Source organism: Melanostigma gelatinosum (genome assembly GCF_949748355.1).
Source record: "Melanostigma gelatinosum genome assembly, chromosome: 10".
Lineage (NCBI taxonomy): Eukaryota > Metazoa > Chordata > Actinopteri > Perciformes > Zoarcidae > Melanostigma > Melanostigma gelatinosum.
In genome coordinates, this window is record NC_136643.1 from 20,622,174 (window position 1) to 20,648,026 (window position 25,853).

The window sequence follows — 25,853 nt, forward strand, 5'->3', positions numbered from 1 at the left end:
CCAGGTCAGCGGAAGACGGGGAGGGTGAGGAGTGAATGACATCCTATCCAATTACTTGTCACCTCTACACAGGCTGGTGCAGGGACTTGAGGAGACCACATGAGGCAAGCAATTACATGGAAAAAAGAGATTCTGATCACCGCAGAGGTATAGCACACCTCAGCCTGGTCCCCGCTGTATTCTTCATGTCTTAAAGTGATACTTACTTAAGTACTGTGGCAGTCATACGTGTAACCACGTTGATTCTCAGAGAAACCTCCGTAGGGATTTTCCAGCCTAAAATGAAAGTTGGATCTATGTGTATAAACGAGATCTTAGAAGAAATACAATATCTGCTTCGTAGATTAAATACCAGGTGGAATAAGTCCAGCATTGATTTCAAGCGGAGAAGAAGTCGCGTCTGGGTTTGACCAAGAGCCTTTTGTCAGCAAGACAGCGGAACATGTCACAATCATGATTAAAAACGAAACATGACTGGAATGGGATTTATTATCGAACATGAGTACAAAAACGAGTCCCCTGCCCTGCTGTGCTGACATGACATCACACAAAATGTAATATCTTTCAGTTCATAACAGGTGTCTGCAGGAGCAATCAGACACGTTTTTAACAAGTTGAACTATGTATTTGAAGCAACTAATATTAGAAGTGAAGCTGTGTCTACAGTGTCACCATGCCCCCCCCCTCACATATCAGCAATTACATTTGGAAGTAAGGTGTTATCATATATAACATATGTTTATTTTTGCACAATTGACTGGCAAATCTGCAAAAATAACACCAAATTTCCACGAACAAATTTGAACCTTCACCAGACTTCAATCCATAGATTTTGTCTTGACTTAACAGAAAGGAGCTTGTATTTGCAACATAACCCATTTGAAACTCTCTGACAGCCCACAGCTGTGGACATGTTTGCATATAAAGAGGAGAAACAAAGACAAATGTGACTCACGCGATGATCCGGAAACAGGACACTGTATATCAGGCAGAGGGGAAAATAATAAAGTCAAGATTATTCTTCATCTGTGTTTATGCAGTCATATATACAGATCAAGCTTCCAGAGCTACCAGCCAAGGTGTCCCTGGTTAAAGGTGTGCACTTGGCCTCAAACCTATGGCTTAACTCATTTATATTCATTTTATAATTAGTAGTCTTTACATAAAAACATCTAAACATAAATATTTCAAAATGTGGGATGTATTATAATTATGCGATACTGTATTCATGTTTTTGTATTGCTTGTAATTGCTGTCAGTGCAAAGTCAGTCATTCTTGGTACATGACGAGAACTAAATTGGCTGAACAAGTAGCCTGGAAGTTCTTTTGAGCAATACATCAGCTCTCCATGTCCATATTCCGCTTTTAAAAGACACAAAAAAGGCCCTACATGCACGTCTTTTTACCTTCCTGCATTCATCATATTGTATATGGCATATTGTGTATGTCATACTAATACTGACTAAATATTGATTATGCACTTAGAAGCCTTCATGCCGGTATTAATATGATCGTCTTTGTTACTTACCGCATTATGGATCTGAGTGAAATGAGCTTGAAGGTCCTGCATCATGCTTTGTAGAGTGGCTCTTTGAACCGTCACACATGGAATCAGACCACAGACTCTGGATCAGTCCAAGTCTGTGTGTTTACTTGTCTGTCCGTTTCGCACACATAATATTTCGGACACCGCAGATCAGACTCGCGTTGATGGAAGGGAAAGAGTCTTATTGCTGCACTTTGGCATTTTAAAATGACACTTGTGTGGCTGCAAAGGGGGTTGGTTAGTTATTGATTGGCCTAAATGGGGATTGCATAACTCAATGGGCACAACATGTGCTGGTGTTGTCTTGTTTATACTGCTCGCCATTCAGTTAGGTCTGGCACTGGTGCTGAAAGGCTGAATACTAAATTACACCAAAAGCCCTTTGGGGCCATGTGTAGAGTATTGCAGCCCCAGGGTAGGTTATTCATTAGTGTGGGATATTGAAGTGCATTGGATGCTGCAGTAGGATCTCACTGTCAAGCCCCAAAACACAAATACTATAATGCATTCACTTATTGAGCATTTATGGTAATGTATGATTCATATTCTAGCAGGAAGGTCAAACTTCTCAGTAGCTGCTCATTCTTTTTATCATCACAGAAATTTTAGTTTTAGCTGCAAGTGTTTTTGTCACTTCATTTTGCTTGTGAATTGTCCCCCGGCGATGATTTTCAACTTCTTTTCTCTCATTTCGCAAATTGTCTTCGAACCTGCTCCATAAACACTTGGTCAAAATGAGCTGATTCAGGGCTTCTGGGAGAGAGATTGACTGCCTGATGATAATCTGATGATTTTTTTTGTATATATGAATGTTGTGATTGAGGATGCACCCCGCTACTCATAAATTACAAGTGATGGAAGTGTGGCACGGGGGACGGCTCTGTGCATAATGAGGTGCAGCGCCATAGGTATCATTTAATTAAAAAGTGTTGTGACAAAATACGCATGCATCCAAACAGTCCAACTAAACCCGGGCAGAGAAGTTGAAGATAGATGGCGAGTAAACTCAGCAGATGTTTTCGAGGAAAATGCACAAAAAAACTGCGGCATAGAGAGAAAAGCTGTATGTGTCACTGCAGCACGTCAGCGAATGAATCGAACGACATGGACTCAAAAGTGCTGTGCTGTTGAAGTAGCATCAACATTGTTAATAGAGATACTTTTCCAGAACTAAAGTAATGGATGTGTTTCTTTTACAAGCCAAATTAATTGTTTTTTGGACAGTGCAGTAGATAGAGAAACGGATCATTGTGATCAATAAACGCTCAGAAAAGATAGCCGTTTCTCTTTTTGTGACACGTTGACGCAGAATGCGTGGCTTACAGAAGCATCTTTGGGCGTGTGCAATCCAGCTGCTCTTTAAAGTTTCAAAGCAGCCAAACAAAACATCGGACATTAAAAGTCTCAAAAATGGCGGCAAGAAGTTGGAAGCGCCAAGAAACCGCTTAAGACTTTACCGACCTGACTCAGTGATGCTTTCACTAAATGTAATTAAAGAGACCAGAGAGGCAAAAGATTGGCCAGTGGTGAGTGTAGTTTTCTCTTGACGGAACGCTGCTGTTTAAGAGACAGTTTACTGCTTCGCTGTTTGCTTCTTCTTTGTCTCCGTCTGTCTGGTTTCGGGGCACAGTGGAGATTGCTTTTGCTGTGTTACTTGTTGTTGTCGTACAGCCTTTGCTACCATTTGTCCAAATTAAGGGTTCAACGGAACAATGATGCAAAAGAGTGGGCATGTTCTGTCACACCGGCTGAGTTCAATTCCTGCCTTTTCCTGTATCGTATGAGTTGGCACAGCCTCTTGCACAGTTACTTTCTTTCTTATACCCGGACGTACATAAATGGAACAGTAAATATAGAAGGGACCCCCAGGGATACTGGAGCCCCCCCGGGGGTGTAAGCAAGGCGACTAAGTGCATCAGGAATGAAGGCGCTGTGGGTGTCTTGTTCCTCCCGAGGGGCCGACAGATGCTGAAGCTGACAGATCGAGAGAGTGATTATTCCGAGCTTAGGAGACAGTGCTTGTGTTAGCTGGCTGTCCTGGCAGCGGATTCGCTCCCAATCACACCTCCATAAATCAGCCATGCATATACTGGCACAGCGGGAAAAACAGCAGCATTGAGCAAAGGTGGCCATGCTGATGAAAGAGTGGTTATCATGAAAGAGTGCTATCAGTGGCCGCAAGAGCAGTGCACTGAGCTGCTCGTTGTTGACAGGACACTGGAGGTGTTTAAGCTCAATTGCTGCTCATATCTGTTATTTGTGGACGGCTTTTCATGTCTACTTTAGGGTGTAACCCATTTGAGATTTTTTTTTTTTTAAGTCTTTTACTGAATTGTTGGGGTACTGAATTGTCGTTGGGGTACGACTACACTTTTTGAAGTTAAATTCAACTAACATCTACTGTCTAATGGGTCTAATTATAATGTTTTCATCGACTGTAGACGTTTTCACGGCATTGAGTGATCTCGGGTATCCTCTTCTCTCTGCTGACAGAAGCAACACGTCTCTCCTGTTCAAAGCGCTGCTAGTGTCTTTGAGGCTGTAAACAAATAGCCTGGCACACATCATCTATAGCTGGGGCTCAAGCTACCAATTCAAACTCAAGCGGAACCATGTTCGCTCAGTTTAATACAGCATGAGGCGCCCTAATTGTGCATTGAAAAATACAAACTAATCAACGAAAACATGCACATACGATGGCACATACTGCAGAGGAAATCTGAACAATTGTGCCGTTCAAAGGGCACACTTATCGGTGATATGCATGGATATAAAACAAGTTAAATTGTTATGGCAATAAAAAATGTTTTCTGATCCAGTTTAGGCATTCAGCCCTGGTTCTATTTTCAGCTGTTTTTGCTTGCCCTCATGTTGTACGCAGCTCATTTTCAAGGTGGCCTGTATAAAAGAGCTACAAATGGCCTTTTGCTAAATGGGGCTCTTGTAACCAAATAGTTTCTGCCTTCAAGTGCCTACAATTTGATCTCTTAATAGAGCTCTATTCCCATAAAGCAAAGGGTTTTTCCTCGTTAGCTATCAGTCGGCTGCGCTTTTATTGACTGCTGCATTTGTCTCCAATGAATTTGTTATGGATTTCTCGACACTATTGTGTTGTTGTCCTTCCTTTTAATACTCGGGACAGCCTAAATTACTACACCCTTTAAAAGGCAAATAATGTAATTGTTCAAAGCAACACTAACATCTACAATTCCAATGGTTCAATACCAGCCACGTGTAGGTTCACATATCAACAGAATGACGTGGCCATGTCTTTGCTGTTGTTATTATATTGAGTATTTTTCCATTTGCACCACATACAATAGTATACGTCTGCTGGAATACCCTCACTGTGTTTTGTCAGACAAAGATGGACATGTTCTCATTACTGCACCTCTTTATGTTTATCTGGATGTCTTACATAGTTTCTGAAATTAAAGCCAATGGACAAATCATCAATCTTTTTTCCGGTGTTTGAAAACGTCTTTGTAAATGAATAATAACAGCAATAATGCCTTTGGTCTCTTATCCTTTGAGTTGTGTGAGACAAAAAAGATCATATGAACATAATGATGTTGGTTACACTGTAAGCCCCCCATTAAAGCCAAGACGAATAAACTCAATGATGTGCTTCGATGAACTATGAAACTGTTCAGCAGATTGAAATGTTGCTCCCTTAAGCAAAAAGCAGCAGCTTCAAAGCAGTGTTGTCCTGTCAATGATTGGCCAGGGAACAAAGTGTTAACAACAGATTGCACTGGCATGAAAGGGCATGGAACTGTTTCAGTGAGTTGTCATTCGAAAGCCATTTAGGATGCAGGAGGATCTCATTATTACATCGATTAAATTCCAATTAGAAGCAATGAATCAAATTATCCCTTTCATAGCATGTGGCAAAATGACTGGATGAGAAGTGAATGTGACTGACAGAGATAACCACATCATATCAGCAAATTCATTTCAATTATTTCTTTTTCTGATTTGTGTCTACTTCTTTTTAAAATGAGGACAAAAGGTCGAATGTTTTTTAATTTTATTTGTTTTTGGATTAGGATTCATGAATCACAAATATATCTGGCATTTTATAAAATTGCAATTTAATTAGCCTCTTTAATCACCGCAATCTGCATATTATGCTGATGTTAACGCAACGGTTATCACTATATTCTCGCATTTTATGGTATCGATTTGAAAGTCTCAAGTCTTCAACAAAATGAGCATTATTAACAGGCGCTCCAGACACGGTCAATGAGAGAAATACTCTTTATAAAAGAATTGTAGCAACCAACGAAACAGAGTTGCAGGTGGTTGCCTGTACATGACTGACAACTATTTTATTTTTTACAATAGAAGGAAGTGAACTGGGCAACGTGTGTGTGTGCATGATAGCAGCAATATTTCATACACACCAACGTGACAACCTTGCTATTATTGCAATCCATTCATTCATTATCTGCACTGAAAACTCACAACAGCCCGTATGAATAAATAAAACGCTCAGCTTTCTTTTCAAATGGGTGAGTGATACATTTATGAGAATCATATCCTCGCCGTCTCCCTACTTCACATCAAAAGTGGTGTGTGGTCAGCCTTGAATCCATCCAAGTATCACATTTTGAGCTACAATTTGACGCTGACGCGAGTATTCACAGTGGGAAACAAAAAGGTATCAGCAATTATGTTCCCTTTCTGACCACAGAGTACTTTTACCTCCCGCTATTTGTCAAGAGTTGGAAAATCAGTGTGCTTCGTCACACACACACTTTGATGTTTCCAAGAAGTGACTGCCAAGGGCGGCTCTGTTTCGCGCTGCATAAATCCACCACATTAACACTCAGAAATGAGGGTGAAACCTGAAAACTTAATTTAACTGTGCGTGTATTTGAACTGAGTGAGAACAGGACTTTGCACGTTTGTGAGCGAACAGCTTAACTTGGCTGCTTAGTTAGTTTTCGTTGCCTAAGCGTCAAATATGACTGATCATGTTCACATTATTCTTTTCCACAATATCTAGGCTTCAGAGTTTGTTACGTCAAATGTAACCGGAGCAGAGATTCGAGATATATTTCAGGATACTTCATTATTTTATGAGGAACGTGTATTTTTGAAGCGGCACACTGTTCTTCTGACACTTCAATCTTTGCATAGAGACCTATCAGATACAGACTTCATCAACTTTCAGATCTTGTTTCAGAACGTTTGTCAGTCGATATTTTTAATCCGCGATGTTGTTCGCGGTTCCTGATTCTACCAACATGCAAAAATGAAATTGTGCTTCTCTTTGGGTTTTTGCGATGTACAAAGAATTACTCAACAAAGGCAGTTAGATGTTGTTATCAGTTTCTTCTCTTTTGCAGACAATTATTTTACTGCTGAAATTCCTTTCAAGTCTGATTGTAGTCTTAAATGAAAGCAATGGTAATTGCACATTAAGGTAACTCAAATCCTTAGTGTGTCTCAGAGTCAGACCACAGGAAAATAACGTTGTGTCTTGTTTGGTTTGGCTTGTTTTGAATAAAAAAACAACAATCTTCATTCAAAAGCTCTATAACAACATGTGCAACACCTCATCTTTGTAGACGAGATGTTGAACCGGTAGCTGTGTTGACGTGAAATTAATACAAATAATAGTAAAAACAAGGCTTCGATTTAAAGGGATCACAAAATGTTGCAGCACAGCAAAGGAACAGCATATCTTACAATAACACCCGACCAAAGAGCAACTGTGGTGCCTCAGCTGGCCATGTCTTTCATAGCCTACACTGCTCAGTTTGGGATCAAGAGTCCAAGTGAATCTAGTCCTTTGTGACCGAGAAACTAACCTCGTACGTTTTATCCTGATATCTGCCGGTGGTTTGAAGACTTTAAAAAAAAAATAAAACTTTTGTTCCTTTCTTCCCCAAGTCCATGAATAAAGCAATCACGGAGGTTAAGTGAATGGCATTGAATTGTGCTTGATTGCAACCTGCCAGATTGCTGCAATTTAAATCATTTCTTTTTTAAAGCTGCAGGTTTTAATGAAAATGCCCTCTCCATGTGTCTTTTCTTGGTTGCAGGCCAGTGGGGTCAGTGTGTCGGGGAGGAGTGTGGTTCTGGCGGGCTTCAGACAAGGACAATATGGTGTGTCCACATGGAGGGCTGGACTACCCACCATTCTCACTGTCAGCACGTGGACAAGCCAGAAAGCCAGCGGCACTGCTTTAAGGTCTGCGACTGGCACCAGAACCTCTTTGTCTGGGAGGTATCAGACTGGGGGGGCTGCGTTCTTGTCTCTTTCTTTTCCAACAAGCACAAGCCGAGGACGGCTGAGTGCATCACAGCACAGCACGGCATCCAGAGGCGCAAGGTCCATTGTGTGCGCACTTCAAACCGTACCACAGTCGCCTTGAGGATATGTGAGTTCTTTTCCCAGAAACCACCCGTGGATCAGGCGTGCCTCATCCCGTGCCCCCAGGACTGTGTGGTTTCAGACTTCACCTCCTGGTCCAGTTGCAGCAAAACATGTAGCGCTGGCCTGCAGCATCGGACACGACATGTCCTGGCCACACCGATGTACGGAGGCGCAAGCTGCCCCAACTTGACTGAGACCAGGACTTGTTCCGGCCTTGTTGACTGCCCTGCTGGGGAGAGCGAGTACCAGTACAGCCTTAAAGTAGGGGCCTGGAGCGAGTGCCGACTACCCCGTCACAAGGATGCCCTGTTAAGTGGCAGGACCACAGTGGACTTCAGCTCCAGGTCCAATGAGAGCAACACAGTAATTTTGCACACACAGGCCTCTCACCACCACCACCAGCATCGTCATGCGCACAAGAACCCCGTGTCGTGGGAACTGGAGGTGGGATACCAGACACGACAAGTCCGCTGCACACGGAGTGACGGCAAGAATGCAATGCTGAGGTAAGCCGATCACAAGTGTTTGTGTCAGGTGAAGCACTTTTCATACAGCCAGAATGGAGAAAAAAAAAGATGAACCTGAAAAAGAGGGCACATCTTAAGGTCCGAGAAAAAAGCGAGGCGGATCTGTGAAAAGAGCTGGTTTGTAGGTCGTCAAGGGAACAGACCGTTAACTGGATTCGTCCTACATTAAACTCTGTTTCCACTGATGTAGCACATCAGGTGGGTTGCATTAATTAAATGTGCTCTGTAGCTGAATGTGGGTGCCTGTAAGGGGAAATAGTCCAAATGGAATCGATTATTTATATGGTTCTTCACTCATTGTATCGACGTGAGAAGAAAAGAACATGATCAATGCACCCCCCCCCCCCCACACACACACACACACACACACACACACACACACACACACACACACACGTCCCTTCTGTGAAACAAAATGTTTTTTTATTGATGGTGGTTATTTATTCAATCATAGGCAGATTATGTGAGAGCTGTTGTTTCAGCATTGTATTAGCATGGGGGTGAGGCACTATTATGGTAAATGTCAAGTGCTGCTCCACAACTGTCCCTGCTGTTTGAGCAAACACTGGTATTTGGATTTGATAAGAATGGATTGTACTGCACAGAAAGCAAGCGCACACAGAAACACACACACACACACATTCATACCTACACACGCAGAAATAAACAACTTTCCATATTGTGCTCACTCTTCAAGGGGAGAGAAAATCTTTGCATTTATATGATATTGACTTAAATACCATAGCATCTACTTGGTGTAAAGTGACACTATTAGCTGATCATTGTTGACTGCCATTCATGGAAGCTATTGTATCAGAAATCACTCATCCACAATATCCTGTTGGAATAATGTATTTTCATTGTTTGCCGTTGCTTCTATAAGCAGCGGCTTTAGTATCAGGCCAGGTTTGATGTGATGTCTTCATATTTCACCCATGCCGTTTGGATGAGGGGCTTAAAATTGGGTATGTTGCTATCTGTTTGATTTTTGCATATTACTATGCCCAACAAGGCCGGTTCAATGGCTTTATGACTTAAGTGTGAAGGGACCATTAACAGGAGAGTGTCTGATTCGCATAGTATTTGCTCAGAAGTGGGATTGGGGATTTTGAAGTTGGATTTCCCACCTGACTTCTGCCTCATTCTGCTTTTCTAATTACAGCCTAATTACAAAGTAAAATTCCTAAATGAGCGTTGTACTCACATCTTAATAACCTACCGAATCACATTGTCCAAATTAAACAATAGAAATGTAATTGCATGACTAATGCACTTGTTTCATATTTTTAATTGAAAATATCAGCTCTTTGTACTACTTCTGTGAAGGCTGACTGTATGTCTGAGATCTGTGTTAACATGATGTATAATAGCTTTACTTATTGTCATGTAGAAGTGGACACTTGTTGATCAGGAAATCAAGGTATCTACTAGTATGTTCTCCAAGCAGATGCTGTGTTTCACAACTGATATAATCTGTCTCCCAATCTATTTAAATACCAGCCACAGCTAACATCTGTCATGCGTCGGGCTCTCCCACGCTCCATATATATACTCTATTTTCAAACAGTGAATGGGTAACAAAGATATGAAATATGTGTAATATGTTTCTCAATTTTTGTAGTATTTTCTTCTTTAACCTCTTTTCTTTCTTCCGATATCTGCAGTCTATGTACCAAGGACAACTCCGCCCTGACCTTTCATGCGTGTGTGATGCCCAACGACTGTCAGACATCTGATTGGTCATCGTGGAGTCCCTGCTCTAAGACCTGCCGATCCACCGATCTGTCCCCTGGTTACCGCCTCAGGTCACGGATCATGACGCAGATCACAGTTGGGGGGGGGCAAAGATGTCCTGCTCTTGAGGAAAAAGAAGCTTGCAACATCATCGGAGATTTACTTCTGAACTGCCCCAGGTAGTTCCTTAACGATGATGGTGTATCGTCTCATTTTGAGTTCGCAATCCTTGTAAACAAAAGCTTTGTTACGGGTAATCTCTTGATGCAGATTTTTTGTCTCAAATCAAATGATTTTTGATTTTGCTTTGCTAGGCTTTTCCACCTGATTGATTATGATTGGAAGCCGAATCAAATATTCATTTATCGTGAAACCTACGATAACATAATGTACTGTTGGGAGTTCCTGACATGGACATGACATGGATGATAAACAGTGTTTTAGGAGAATTTGAGTTAAAGGCTTTGGCAAATATTACATGCAGTAAACAAAGTAGTCAATCGAGAATTATTTTCCCTGCTGGTAGATTTTGGTTTATTTGCTAAATCTACATGGAGTGCCTGAGAGCAGAGGATTTACATGATTAGGGAAAACTCATTACGGAAATTAAGCATTTGATAGATTACTGCAGGCTGTTGTTCTGGTAAACTCCACCGATATTATTGCTTTCTGCACCAGTGCATTGTTCATCGTTGAAACCAAACATTGGCTTCGAAGTTTTAAAGTAAAAACAAAACAAAAAGCATGCTTCTCTCCTCCTGACATGGGCTCAGACTGCTCTCGCTAATTTGCTTTTTGGGACTTTTCCGCCACTGCTGTGCTGCCACTTTTTCAAATGCATTCATCTTTCAGCATGATAATTCTGTATACTTCCTAAGACATATGAAACAGAGACTCCCATTTAAATTATGTTTGCTTGTTTGCGTTGCAAACGTGTTTGCGTGTCTGTATGCGGTCTGCCAGGTATGTGTGGAGGACCACTGACTGGGGCGAATGTCGCATCCTCCCCCTACTCAGCCAGCAGGACCGGCGGCTGGCAAACATCAGTATGCTGTGTGGAAGGGGGATCCAGAACAGGAAGACCTACTGCGTTCAAGTCCCTGATCACTCAGCACCACATCACAGGAAGGAGGGTAAGATAAAAACGCCTTCATGACAGTTGACCCAGGGCTCGCTGGAAGCACATGGTGACTCAAGAGATACACCACGAATAAATTCCAAGTAAACTCAGTGGTGTGTTTTGATATAAACTGTGAGCATAAATTATTAAAAGTGAATGTTGGCAGCAGAGCAGTATGTTGGTTATGCAGGCCAAAAAAGAAATCATAAGCCAACTGTGTTGCTGTCGCGGAATCATGTTCAAAGTGCAGTGGACATGAAGAGTCATAATTCTAATCAGACGGTGTTTTCTTGAGCTACCCTGTGTTGCAGTGAATGCTTTAAACAACAGGGACCCACTACTCTGCTCATATTACATCTAAGGGTCAAATGTTTTTTTCTCGACTGACCTCTTTCGCGCGGCACCAGTAATCATTTTGACCTCAGATTCGTACTACATTTTTACACTTATTTAATGTTAGAGTCAGAAAACCACATAGCAGCATTACAGATTGATAACAGTTCTAATTAAGATGTTTTTCACTGACTGAAGCTGATCACTTGGGATGAGTTAGATAAAAAGAAAAACACCACTTTCATGACTGTACGATAACAACGACGCTCCAGCCAGCACCAGGTTCATTTAGCTTCGGGGGAAGCTGCTTGCCTGTGGAAGATAACAAAATCTGCCTAGTTGCACCTCTAAAGCTCACGAATTAACACATTACACTTCTTCTCTTTAATCCGTACTTAACCGGAATGTAAAATCGCCACATGTACGGGGGGGGGGGGGGGGGGGGGTTGTGTGGGAGATTATTTCCTCTATTTCCTGGAGTCTTGACATCACCGGGAGGGGAACCAGCAGAGACACAAGGAAGTGACTGTACGCGGTCAAGAAATCGATAGCCATGCGGGCGACCTTGTGATGCAGTAATGTTCACACCAGAAAAATAACAAATTAATAATTCAGCACGACCAGATTACCGGCAATGAGCGGAGCAGCATCGCCAGCATCGATGTGTGCGTGGGCGAATACGATGCAGTGTGAATGGCTTTCTCTTGTTCATGTTGAAAAGAGAAACAGACCATTGATTGTAATTCTAAGGATAAATATTGAATAATAATTATCCTTAGAATTAATCAAACCAAAAGTTGTTGGAGGATGATTATATGATTATATTTGAGAAGGGAAACATGTACCTTTTGTACAACATATTTGTTATACTAGAACCTCAATATCCATTCTAGATAACAAGCAAATCTCTAGTTGTCAACTTTGTGAAAATAACCTTCTTTGAGTGCACGGCAGAAGATACTTGTGAAAAACAACACTACTTCGAGGCAAGGAAATAATTATTGTCTACCTATCGCCCCCGCAGTTTATGTGCTCCAAGACCAGACAAAGCATCTGCACATATGCACATGTTCATCAGGAAGGGGACCAACAGCTGTGTGGTGGGCTGTTGTCATCACCAGAAAGTAGCTCGCCACAAGATTTTATCGGATTTATAATTGAGACATCGTGGATATTTCACTCAAACATTGAATAATCTCAAAATGTACGTAAAAAACAGGCATTATTGAAGCCAAAACTGTAAGGAATTGTAAATTTGCATTCGATTTACAAAAGTATCTGACGGTATTTCATAATAATTGTAACGCACAGGTAAATGTTCATCCTTTGCATGTAAATTAACAGTTAATGCCGCCGGTTAACCATAGCAGCAGATAACTGTAATTTATCAGCATAGTACAGTGTTTTCTGGTGGCAATACGTTTCTCTCTATGAGTTCAGTAAATCACTATCTTGGAGGCTTGGCGGCTAATATTTCTCCTTATGATTATTGCACATTTTTATTGATCAAACTGCTCATAGCCCACGAATAATTTTTAAGTGACAGTGATCGGCTGTTGATGAACGTGACTTTGGACGACACAGCTTCGGTCGTCATCTTTCTGAGTACAGCCATGTGGAGATCAACGAGGAGCCGAGGTAAAGTTACGCTTATCACCTGAAATCGACAGTGCCCAGTATTGTTTTGTCTCCATGAACATTGAATTAACATCTCGGATAATGTTTCATTTTGTATGTTTCATTCCATCAGGTTGCTAAAATTGGCAAAGCAAGCTCTGTAACGTTAGCTAGCTGGAGCTCATGTAGCTGTAGTGACGTTAGCTAGCGAACAGCATAGCCAGCAAAGTTAACCTTAGGAAAGTTAATCGCCAATTACGACGTAAAAATATAACGTAGGTTACCTAACTTGTTTTTATTTGTGCTATTATAGAGCCGACTGTAGAACCGCAAACCAGAAGGACAATTTTGGACCTGGAATTACCAAAGTGTGTCTTTAAGAAAATGAAGACGTACGGCAGTCAGATCCTCTCTCACTGTTCGCTCTCTCTTTCTCCTTCTCCTTTACACTGTCATGTAGCTATATGCAGTTCACATTTACATGTGTAAATTTCTTCTTTTAAACACGCAGTACCTGTTCTGGAATACAAATGTTATTTGTCCTAAAACGTCAGCTGTATAATTGATTGTGGACATGTAATAGACTACAGCAATGTTGTATTGTATATGAATTCTCGTGTTTTATTGTCTGGAATTAAAAGGCAAAAGTAGCAGATTGTATTACCCATTGTAAATAAACACAACCATGATGACATATACTGTATAATTACCGTAAAGCCCAGTTATTCTACTCTCACATATACAGTATGTAATCCAATTTACAATGATATACGATTAAAATAACTTAACAGTAGCTGCACTGTAAAGTAACAGTAAAATTCACCCGTCTCTGCTGCCAGTATTTTACTGTTATTTAACAGTGAAATTATTCAGAGTGAAAGTTTAAAAATGATATTTACTTCAGTATTTTCAATCCTATCTCCTTTTCCCATTACTGTTGGTGCGGGAAATGTAACTGACTATATCACTTTAATGTGTGGGTGACTTGAACACAGAGGATTGCATTATATTGTACACGTATCTGTGTAATTGTGTCTGGCCTGGATCGTAAGAGAAAATGTGGATTTTCATTTTCACGAGGTTGAGAATCATGGCTGATACAGACTTGCAGGGCAATGTGTTTTCATATCGGATCAAATATAGCGCTATCATCAGTGATGGTATTATGAAAGGGTGTGAATTGATTCACTTTGAACTTCGAGCGGAACTCCATCATTCCTCCCGCTATGAATTATGTAATATGCTATTATGCAATGTGTTATATCATGCTGATTTAACAAGCTGTAATTAAACTTAGACAGGTGGGCTAAGACATTGAAGATAGCCAATGTAAAGAATTCAAGCTGGAAAAGAAGGCTGTAATTAGAAGGAGCCACATTTCATGTCGTGGTTTTTGTCTTAGGGCAGTGCTGACAGTATAAGCTCGGTGTGGAGATGGTACGTGTAGCCAGCCTGCGGCTTATTCTTCCCTTTCAATGATTCCTATGATGACATGAGGGACAGATGGAAAGGTAGTTCAGTCAACTTTGACCTGCAATTTACAGAAACATGCAGGATTGTAACTGATCACAGTGAATGTACCCGGGGCCTCCCCTGAACCATATCAGTTGAACTGTAGTTGTATATTTAGTTGTATAATAGTGTATTCTTTTGGTGCTGTAGATAAAGCCTAAAAGGTTAAACCAGGTTTTTCCTGAAGCCAAAGTTAATTACTCTCAGTAAATAAATGAATATGAATAGAAATGGAAAAAAGCCAGAATCACCAAGGCAAGCAGTGTTACCGAGTGTTTAGGAACTTCAAATGGCTGTGCTCAAAAATTATACAATGATTAGTTTGATTCCAATTTTACAATCATTAGAAGAAACAACAAAAAACATGCATAGCAAGTATTTCATGTATCTTTTTTAATTAAGCACAGTGGGTAGTTTTTAATCACTTTCAACTTTAAGTTCACTCTGTTTCCTGCCTATTAACATAACTCATTTTAAAATAATACGTTTTACCTCATTCATATTTCCTTCGTCCCGAGTCCATGAGTCCGTAGCTGAGGTATGCTGGCAGTTGCTCACCAGATGTTTTCAGAGAAATGTTATCAGAGGTGTGTTTGGACAGCAAATATATTGGAAATAGAAAATCAATCTTATGAACCTATGGTTTTGCGGGACAAAGATCAAGACATCCACAGATTATTGCTCAGGGACACTTTGACATGCAGACAGTTGGAAATGGGGATTGAACTCCCGCCTCTTAAATCAAGGACGGCCGATCCGCCCACTGAGCCGCAGCCCTGTGTGCATGGCCGCAGCTGAACGTGACCCGCTCAGCGTTAGTTAATGCAAACGGATGTGGCTGTACCCCTGCAACATGGAGGGCTACTTGCTCTGGTAATGTGGAAAACAATTTGCTCCAGTGATGCAATTGACTAACACAAGAAATACAAGAAATCACAATTTACAATCACAAAGCAGACAGATGTCTACTACGCACTTTATGAATGTGGTTTAGCAAGCATTTCATTCTTTTACAAAAGGAGATCAAACACCATGTAAATTAATTTTGGTAAGAACACAAAATGCATGATGGACATTTCGTGAATTTCTCTCATTTAAATGGATATTTTGCCACTCAATGATGTGCGGAGGTGCACATCATTAGTAGTATTAGATTGAGTGAATCCCTGTGTTGTGGAAAAGCAAAAAAAACAAAAAAAAAACTAATTTTGTGAGAGACTAATATCAGAGCCCATTACAGGTTGTTGATGTCCAAATGATACCAGCCATGCATTGGTTATACATTGGTTACAGGGGCTTGCCTGTTTACTCCCTAAGCTGGTCGTTGCCCTCTATTTACTGTTCTCCTGAGCTACACATGAGATGAGAAGAGCAATTTTCCTTCTGTTCTTTCTTTTGCTTTCTTTTTCATATATAAATCTACCCTGCTTCTCGCCACAGTGTACAACATTATAAACTGTAGCCTTTTACCATTGAATACCCTCCTGTCTGCAGTCAGAACTAATCTACATCCATGCGTGTCAATCCGATGACTGTGACACTTCTTCATCTTCTTCAATCACTTCAAAACATCAAGCAGATAATTCTGTTTGCTTTCCAATTCCACACATATTACTTGACAGTTAGCTCACACACAGACACACACACATACACACACACACACACACACACACACATGCACTCCACCGCTGCCCGTGTTAAGTCTGCTATATCCTTGTTCCTGTGTTTGTTCAGTGTCCAGGCCTGTGAATGCCAGGCTGTGCGCTGGTGAAGAGCCCCTCTTGGCGGTCCAGCAATGCTCCATCCCTTGCCAGCACCACTGCCTGCTCTCCCAGTGGTCACCCTGGGGTGCCTGCCTACATGACAACTGCAAAGAACCACAGGGGAAGAAAGGTACGATGGCGTGAATTGGATATGAGAGTGAACATGCTTTAGCCTTTTGAACGACTTGCAGAGCCACATGTCAATTTGCCAACAGTGTCATGTCGTTGGCGACAGCGTGCCATCGTGTATAGAACTTGTTTTCGATGAATAATTTCCTCAGTATTGATGGCGATGTAAGCGCTGCACATGTGGCCTTCAAACAACAGGTGCCACCACAGCGAGACCACTGCTACTAGTCATGATAACGCACGATTGCTGTTGTAACTAGACTTAACAATCTTACAAAAAAGAAAAAAAGAGGAGATCGGGGCGTCATTTTATTTGCCAAAAATATGTTCCAAGATGCATCATGCCTCCAACAGCAGAATACTGTTCTCTCAGAATCATGTTTGACAGATGGACGGACAGCAGGATGGACACAGGCCATCCAAAATATATTATGCATGGCTTGCTAACAAGCTGATATGATTTCAAATTGTAACTGATAATTGCACAGATGTGCCAGTGGCGAAATCATAAGCACTCAGTCAAAAACAATTAACTGTTTAGCTCTACTGCAGACACTTTAGCCATGCAGTACATTTACAATCAGCCGTTAATAGCAATTGTTGCCTAAGAGCGGAGTACCTTCAATATGGTCAACAAGGGGCTTTCCACTTACCTTGTTTAATATAATTAGCACGTTTTAATGTCCAAACAATAGATTGTGTGGTGCTTTGGCAACATTGAGAGTGAGGAAACTGAGAGAGAGAGAGAGAGAGAGAGAGAGATTGTGGCTCATGGGGGCTAAGAGAGCGGATGCCAGTGCAAGAGAGCAATGTTGTCAGAGCAGGAGACGGAGGCAGTATATGTTTGGGTTGTAAATTGTTTGTTGATAACCGGCTGGCTGAGAGGAACCGCAGCGGACGAAAGACAGAAAGAGAGCACGCCTGTAGTTCAGCTCTGTCCCTGGGCGGGTGAAAGGAGTTAAGATGCATCCTGTCTGTGTGAGTGTGTGTGTGTGTGTGTGCTCAAGTATTCCGCACACTCGTGCTGTCTGAATGTTCTTGTCTTTTTCCACAGGTGAGCATGTGTCATATCCGCCTGCTTTAGCGAGGCTACACGTTGTGTGTGTCTGTGTGTGTGTGTGTCTGTGTGTGTGTTTCAGTCAGTGGAGGAGCTGTTAGTGTGTTAGTGCTGTGCTAAAAGGGCGGTGTGACCTCGTCCCTGTCGTGAGTAAATGTGCATGAAAGCCCCCCGGGGAGCCGCTGAAGTGCGGATTGTTCAGGTCAGTGCCCACACTCTCCAACACTGGGTCTCTATGAGATGAGCCAACTCGTCTCACAGACAGTGTCATTAATATATTTTAAGGAGTGGAAAACACAGCATCTGCTGTTCCGCACAGGGCTCTCTGGTGGCATGGCGTCTTTTGATGGCTTTCATAAAGATCCCCAGCCCCCAGCAGATAGAATATGAAACCAATAGAACAGGGCTCGCAGTGAGCCCTGTTTCCTGCGAAACAATGAGCCGTTATTGAGTGGCAGGGTGTTGTTATGATCCTTGTTGCCCGTGGTCCTTGAGCTGCAGAGAATTTCTTGCTCCTATTGAATTTACACTTAGCCTTTATGTTCCACAACACCAGAATAAACTACAGCCCGTCTCTAACCAATGGGCCCGCGGGATCCCGGTGTTCAAGAGCCAACCAGCAAAGATGCTCCTGCAGCCCAGGCTTTACTCTCCAGAAAATTACAAATTTAAATTGCCTCGCAGTCACATTATGTGCTTTTCCCTTTTTTTTCACGTTATCTCGGCCTATCACATTCTGCAGCTATGTGGGGAAATGAATTGATCACGGGATGTTCGTGAATATAATTTTAGTAATGCCTCTACTAGAAGTCATGCAGCTGGAGGGAGGTTTTATTTTCCTGAGCAACAGTGTGCTGAGAATCACTGGGTGGCCCTTGTTTCCCTGAAATAAACCTGGTATGACCAAGCAACCTTTCAATTATTAATATCCACGGGGGCATGCCCACGCCAAATTGTTTTTTGTGGTTTGGAAGTGAGCAGCAGTAAGTGCTCTGGGCAATACTGCAATCGATCTACAGTCTCTTTGCTCTTCAAGAGCCCACTCTGGGAACACCGTTCGGATCAGGCTCCTGAACTGGCGCCTCACACCAGTAGATGGTTTGGGGAGGTAATTTATACAGTGGGCATCCTGGGGTAATGCAGTTCCACCTGTAGAGGGAAAGACTGTGAAACCTTTCTGCCAAGCTACGGTACAATGGGAATGGTTTAAAAAAGCTGCTGCTGCTGCTGCTGCTGCTCAAGTTTACTTTACTGGAGTTACTTGGAGGAGGTGCTGGAGCCTGGAAAACACATTTCAAACCATTTTTCTTCCACAAGAACATTTGTATAACTCAGTATTTGATAATGACTGTAGATTAGAGTGTGAGGTGTCATCTCAGGAAGAACCTTTTCATGAAGAAATCAATGCTTTATGAAAAACCCAGCTCTGAGAGAATCAATGGTTTGGAGTGAATACAAATTATGGTGCAATTTTGTAATACATTGGGTAATTGGCTTAATGATAATGCTCTTGTCAAAATGATTATCATGTTGTTGGAAAATTTGCCAATCGCATGTGTAGAGGCATTTATTATTAACTTCATGTTATATACCCTTATATATCTCGATTTCATGATCATTTTGCTCTAAAACATTGTATATAAATATGTATTTTAGGAACAATGTATGCCAAGGGAATACATATTTATACAAATGCGGCTCATTTGTGAAACAGATGATGAACAGCCTGAGGTGTCCCAAGACTAAAAACAGCTTCACTAAACCTGTCAACAATTACATCAGCTTCTCTGTTTTCTGTTGTCTTTGCAAGTTCGAATATATTTTGCCACTATGAGTCTGATAGTGGCACCAAATATTATATTCCTTGAGCACTGAAAGGTGTTGTGACTACAGCAAGCACCTTTGCTCCCCATTTACCTCCGGGAAGAAAAACGGGTCCATTTTTCTTGGAAAACCCTGCACTGTGTCCACCATTCATATGTTCTACCGGCGGCTCCTGCATGACCAGTACTTGAAAGGGATGTTTCACATAGCCTGTACGTTAGCACGTGGGGTCTGTGGTGTGTCCAGCATTGTTAATGAATAGAACAATTGAGATGATGCTGTTATGATGGACATTTCATTTATACACCTGCAAAGATGTTGCAGTATGGTGCCAGTGTGGAACCAGTACACCTCAGCTGGTGGCCCCCAATTTAGCAACAGAAACTGCAGTCTCAGTAGTGAAAAGACAGTGAGACTCAGTAATTGGAGAGAGACAGGTGTCTGTGTGAAAGTCTTGCCAGCCAAATAACTGAACCCGAATCACTCACGCTTTCCTACTATTTTTAAGCAGCTTCTCCTTTGCCGTGCCACTGCCTCATTATCTCCCTCACCTCCCCTTGTTTCTCTTCTCAGATTTTTTATTTAGTTCATCAATTAACCCCTCCACCTCATGATATCTGGGCCCATTATTTTAACATTTTCTTTATAGAAAGGAAAGAATGAAGCTGTGTTTCTTTTGAATGTTAAAACTAACTGCACTATTCTGCATGTTCAGCAACTCATTGGCATCTTTCTTAAATTTCTAGCTCTGCTTGAAATGTGTGCTCATTGCACGAGGATCTTTTACGCCACACTACAGTGAACAGCATCTCCTTGCAGCAGGAAGCGCTCATTTTCAATGCCTGAAGACATGTAAATGAGAATGGGAAAATTTGTTTTGAAAAAATATATATTTTGTAATTGTGAATAATAAATATTAATATAATATGGCTGCTGATAATGAAATCAGTGCAAAACCATGGATCCTAACAACTAGACAATCTAGTAACGAGTCACAATACTAAATAATACTAAATATACTTAAATAATGTGAGTTGTATTTTTAAACCGCTGATCGTATCATTGACTAGTTTAATGAAGTTTGTGGGGAGAATGACAATGGAAGGAGCCTGGTAGATAATGAGTCAGGGAATAGTCATCACTTCAAATCACCAGGCTGGCAGAGGAAGGGGAAAGGGAGTACTTAATAGACTGTGGACAGCTCCTCGTGCTGCCATTGAGTCTAATAGATGTACCACTTGTCTCTTTATTACAATATATCTTATGCGTTCCTTTAAAAGGTGAGTCATTTAACAGATGACAAATATCAAAACCACAGCTATATCAAGCATCACTTTTATCAATATTATATGTAGAATTGCAACACATTTTTAGGGGTAAAAAAGACATGATGCTCTCCTCCTTTTTTATTCGTCATCTTTAACTTCCATGATTATTGGAGACACGTGGTTGCTTTTATCAGCAGTTGCTGCTGCTGACTACAGCATAGTTGATGAAATACCTAAATAATTGATCACAGAGATAATGTCCAGTCAAGCCCACATCTTAATACTGTACTTTATTGATTGACTAAGAGAGGTTCTGTGTAGTTTTGTACAGGAGTATCAATGTCTTCTCTGACAACCTTGTCCTTTCGTCAGGTTTCAGACAGAGGAGGAGAGAGGTGTTGCGGGAGTCCAGCAGTCCTCCGGAGACCTGTCCTCATCTGGTGGAGTTCATCCAGTGTGAGGATCCTGCCTGCTACCTGTGGCAGGTCCAACAAGAAGAAAGATGCATTCCCACTAAACACTCCTGTGGTCCCGGAACGGCGGCCCAGAATGTGACCTGTGTCAGCGCTGAAGGTACAGTCCTGACTTGGCATTGTAAGGGAAACAGATTATCCTCAAAATGAAAACATTCAGCTCACACTACGGTTTTTGTTGGAAGTTCAATTTGGCCTTCCAGCTAATAAATAAATATTTTTGCCATTTAGGGAAATCTGCGTCCTTTTTTTTCTTGTCGTTAGATGAGCAGATTGATACAATCCTTTATAGCAGCTGGTATTCACATTTTATTAGTTTGGACAGAGCCAGGCCAGCTCTTTCCCTCTGTTTACAGTTTGTGCTAAGCTAAGCTAACCACGTTCTGGGTGTGCAAATAAAAGGGGAAATTAAAGTTGTATTGATATTTTTAGCAAGTCTTAGCAAGAGAGAGAAAAATAAATCTTCCCCAGCATGTTAAACTATTCCTGTAACAATATCTTCCTCTAATTAAGAATGTTTTAAAATGACCATCCAAATGTATCCATGTGTTCAGTAGTCAAATTAGGGTGCTACAGACAGATTACATTGATCTTTATAACTCAGCTCTGATTTAAATGACAGCTACGATTAATAACCGTTGCTGAGTATTGGTTGTTTTTATAACATTAAAAAAGGGGCAAACCATAGACTGCAACATTAATTCGGCTAGTTCTAAAAGTAGCAGTGAAATTCATCGAGGCCACAGTAAAGCCATCAGTGCTATGGTCCGGACACGTAATGCTATCAGTAGCCATGTGACGCATGAACTATCGGGTGTAATGTGAGCCATTGTGCTCAGCCATATCCTCATGTTGGCTGATAGGAACATCAATGTTAACGAAGCATGGATTATTCATGAGGGTTCTTCACCAAGTTTATGGGCACAGAAAACATTGGCCTGATTAAAAGTCAGAATCACAGCTTCCTGCAGGCATTAATTGCTCATCTTCATAGATTATAAACCTAATTGCTGCCTCTTTTTGCTTGTGCTTTATTATTCTGTCACAATGGATCATGTGTATGTTCGTCAGGAAGCCAGTGGAGGGTCCAAATGTATTAGCCAACAGAAGAGTCTAATGAGTTTTGACAGGACGACTAAGAATGCAAGCTTTGGCGGGTTTGAGGAAAAAGGCTTATGAAATCATCTGCTGTGGATTTATTGTTAGAGAATGTTGACAAGTTGTTCACTGTTGCTTCCTTAATTGGCTGATCGGACTTATCATTCAAGCACGGTGAGTTATTTTCACACACAGTCACAGCAGTGTCAGGGCCAAGTTTTTCAGTGATGCAAAATCCTGTAAAGCTTATTTGGGTTTTTTTTGCACTGTATTGCAGTGATATGGACTACAAGTCCTTACATAAGCAAGACAGTATGATTCACAATGTCACAGCTAGTACTGTACAAAAAGCACTTGTAGACATGATAGAATAATTATTTCTATTTTAGATACATGCAGCTAATAAATGGTATATTTTGACTGGAGTGGAGCGGAACCAGATTAAAAAAATACTGTCAAACTGTCATTAGCTGTCGTCTGTTTACATCCATGCGGTTTACTGAAAAAAGCGAACGCTAAAGTGTACAAATGTTTATTTCCTGTCATTTAAAAAAATACATGCTGCCGGAGACATTTTGTATTTTGATTTGATATTTTAGTTGTGAATAGTTCTGATGAAATACGAATGGCTGAGAAATGGTACAAACGCATTGTTTTTGACACCATCTGCTCATTACACCTATACAACCCACACCCAGTATGGTTCTAGAACCCAGTATTGCTGTTTTTTTTTCTTTAATGAATTGGATGGTGGGCAGATGGAAAAATAAAATAAAATCGACGATTAGATGGACAGAATAAGCTGCTATGAAGATGATGATCACGGTCAAGTTTTTTCCCCCGATAGAATACACTTTTAGGTACTTGTCTTTCATGCTTGACATATAAATTCCATGGACCTTGCAGAAAGCAGTCGCTAATTGCAAGTCTGTCTGCACATTCAGATAAAGATATATATATAATATTTCACAGGTCTGTGAAGCTAGCGATGGGAATCTGGAGCCGCTGTGGCAGGACTGTTCAGACTGAATTGTAGAGAGTACAGAACCTTCGCACATAGCCACTGTTGGCTTGGTTTCAATCATGTTTGCTGCTGCAACTGACAGGATGAGAGGAGTGAGAGAAAGGAGAGGTAGGAGCAACATACCTGCAACGGTGAAAGGATTGTTAACAAAAATCTGAGATGCTGTCAGAAGCAATAAGCATCTCTGATATTTGTGAATGCCCATATCTTTCATTAGGAACAGCTTGGCTTCTAATCATACAAATAAATTAGATGGCCTACCTTTCTTTGTCTAAAAAGCTGATTTGATTTGAGCTGGGTTGGTCACAGATGTTTGAGCTGGAGTTCAGAGCTGTTTATGAATAAGAAGTGAACGATTTCTGGGGAAGGAAAATCCATGTCATCTTAGCCAACACTGTCGTATGGTCTCGTTGTTTGAGGAAAGACATTGTTTTTTTTATCAGCTTCTGTATGTCGAGTTAAGTGCCACACTAGACAATTTCACAATGTGCTAGTTCTAAACGGTGAATTCTGACAATGTTGTCAGTTAAAGAATTCGTTTTTTGTGTTGAAATCCTTAAAAGGTCACCTCGTTGTCAATTATCCTTTACAGTACATACAAATACTGTCATTGATTGCCGAAGGTTGATGCGTGTGGAAAGGTCAGCAATGTGGCCAGGCATGTCATGGCTGACAATCCCTTTAGAAGTTGATGCATTAGGACCATCCTTCTATGTTCTGAACACAAGTATTGCTGACATTCTTTTAAAGGTTCAGTTTATTGTCAGTTTATCGGAGCACCGGCTTACAAATGCTTCCAGTGTACGGCAGCATTTGAAGAGATGACAGTGAAAAGCCATGAAGATAGCTGTTGTTGATGACTGATGATGATTGAGGAAAGTACGTGTTTTGAACTGGCGGGTACCATTTAAGATTGTGAACTTCAAATAAGTAAATTGAGGTATGGAGTGTTTTCCCCACTCTACTCCTTGATTGACGAAGCATTCAGCTTCTTATTTCTCAGCATAAAACCACTCTGCATTTCAAACCTGAAAACTGGTGTTGTCTGAGGAAAGTGTATGCCTGTAGAGAGACAGAGATAGCACTTTCCCCGGGAAGTTTATCTAATGGAGTTTTAAATTATTATCTGTGGCCGCTCAAGCAATCAGAAAACATCGTCTGTCACCTACAGCCAAGCTTTTATTGCTCAGCAAATACATGAGGTAATTCCTGAAACCACTCAGGTATAGATGAAATGGAACAGACTGGCCCAGGGGTGTTTAAGGACATATGTGGATAGCTGCCAGGAGGGTGAATCCAGAGGCATTTACCCCTTTGAAAAGTGAAAGTTGTTACTTTTCTTACGGAACTTAAAGAAGGCGTCCTGTTTAGTTGCTAGCTTTTAAAATGAAATGCCACATAGATAATTGCATTGCCGAAGCCCCAATATAATGAATGTAACAGTGTGAAAACATTCATGGTATCGATGTATATGAATTTTAACTGATAATGCATGATGTGTGAGAGTGTTGATTGGCTCTCAACTCTGGCGTTTTCTTTTCGCAGTTAAGCATAGTGCAATCACCACACCAATTGAATTACAGATTCAGCATTAATGACACTGGCTGACTGTTCTGTATGTTAAAAAGTTCCACGGGGAATTGCATGTTCTTACAGTTGAATCTCTGAATTTATCTATCCATTGTTGCTTGTTCATTTTCATTATAATTTCATTTAAACAGATTCTTTTTACAACATCCTGATTTAGCGTCTTAATCTGCTTCACATTGCATAACCATAACTAGCAATAAATAAGCAAGAGAGTTTTTTGGAAACTGAAGAAACCTCTCACGCACATGCTAACCTCTTGCCCAGCCGTTGGCCGTTGTGCAACCAGTTATTTCCAGAAGTTTGATTCATTCATCCACCTGCATTCCACAAAGATCCACCACTCAGCCTCTGATTGGCTAGTACTCTTACCTCGATTGCAGAAAAGATTGGTGGAAGGTTGGTAAGGTTAAAGATTTTAACTCAGATGTGGATGTTTTTATAAAGATGGCAGCCTTCTTGTCCGGATTCTGGGAGAAAAATGTTTTTTTTCTAAAAATGTTTGCGCTGCTCGCTGCCTATATGGATGGAATGAGATTACAGATCTGTTGGAGGTTAACATTTGTATGTGGTGTCATAATTAAACTTAACCTTAATTAATGTTGATTAACAATAAAATGAAAAAATCACACTTCATATTGGAAAAGTTGCCGACCCCTGCAACCCTTCGGGATACCATCAGTTTCCTCACATCACCTCATTTTATTTATCTGCTAACATGACTTGATTATGAGTGACATAATGCAGTCTCATTGCCCCTCCTCATCATGTGGCATCCATCCAGAGACGAAAGCTTTCAAACTTCAAACCATATTATCTGCAACTTTGAAAAGCACAATTATCATCTTCATA

At 41.0% G+C, this 25,853-nt stretch overlaps 1 protein-coding gene across 1 annotated transcript in view; it reads left to right on the plus strand.

The window, feature by feature from the left end:
- The window catches only part of thsd7ba (thrombospondin, type I, domain containing 7Ba), a gene marked incomplete at both ends in the record, with an annotated part of 97,057 nt that overhangs the window by 17,186 nt on the left and 54,018 nt on the right, over positions 1-25,853 (plus strand). The window contains 5 exons of the mRNA XM_079276516.1: positions 7,601-8,441; positions 10,127-10,375; positions 11,160-11,329; positions 16,513-16,671; positions 21,192-21,392. Of these exons, the coding sequence (XP_079132642.1) occupies positions 7,601-8,441; positions 10,127-10,375; positions 11,160-11,329; positions 16,513-16,671; positions 21,192-21,392 (1,620 nt within the window). The remainder of the gene's footprint in view (positions 1-7,600; positions 8,442-10,126; positions 10,376-11,159; positions 11,330-16,512; positions 16,672-21,191; positions 21,393-25,853) is intronic.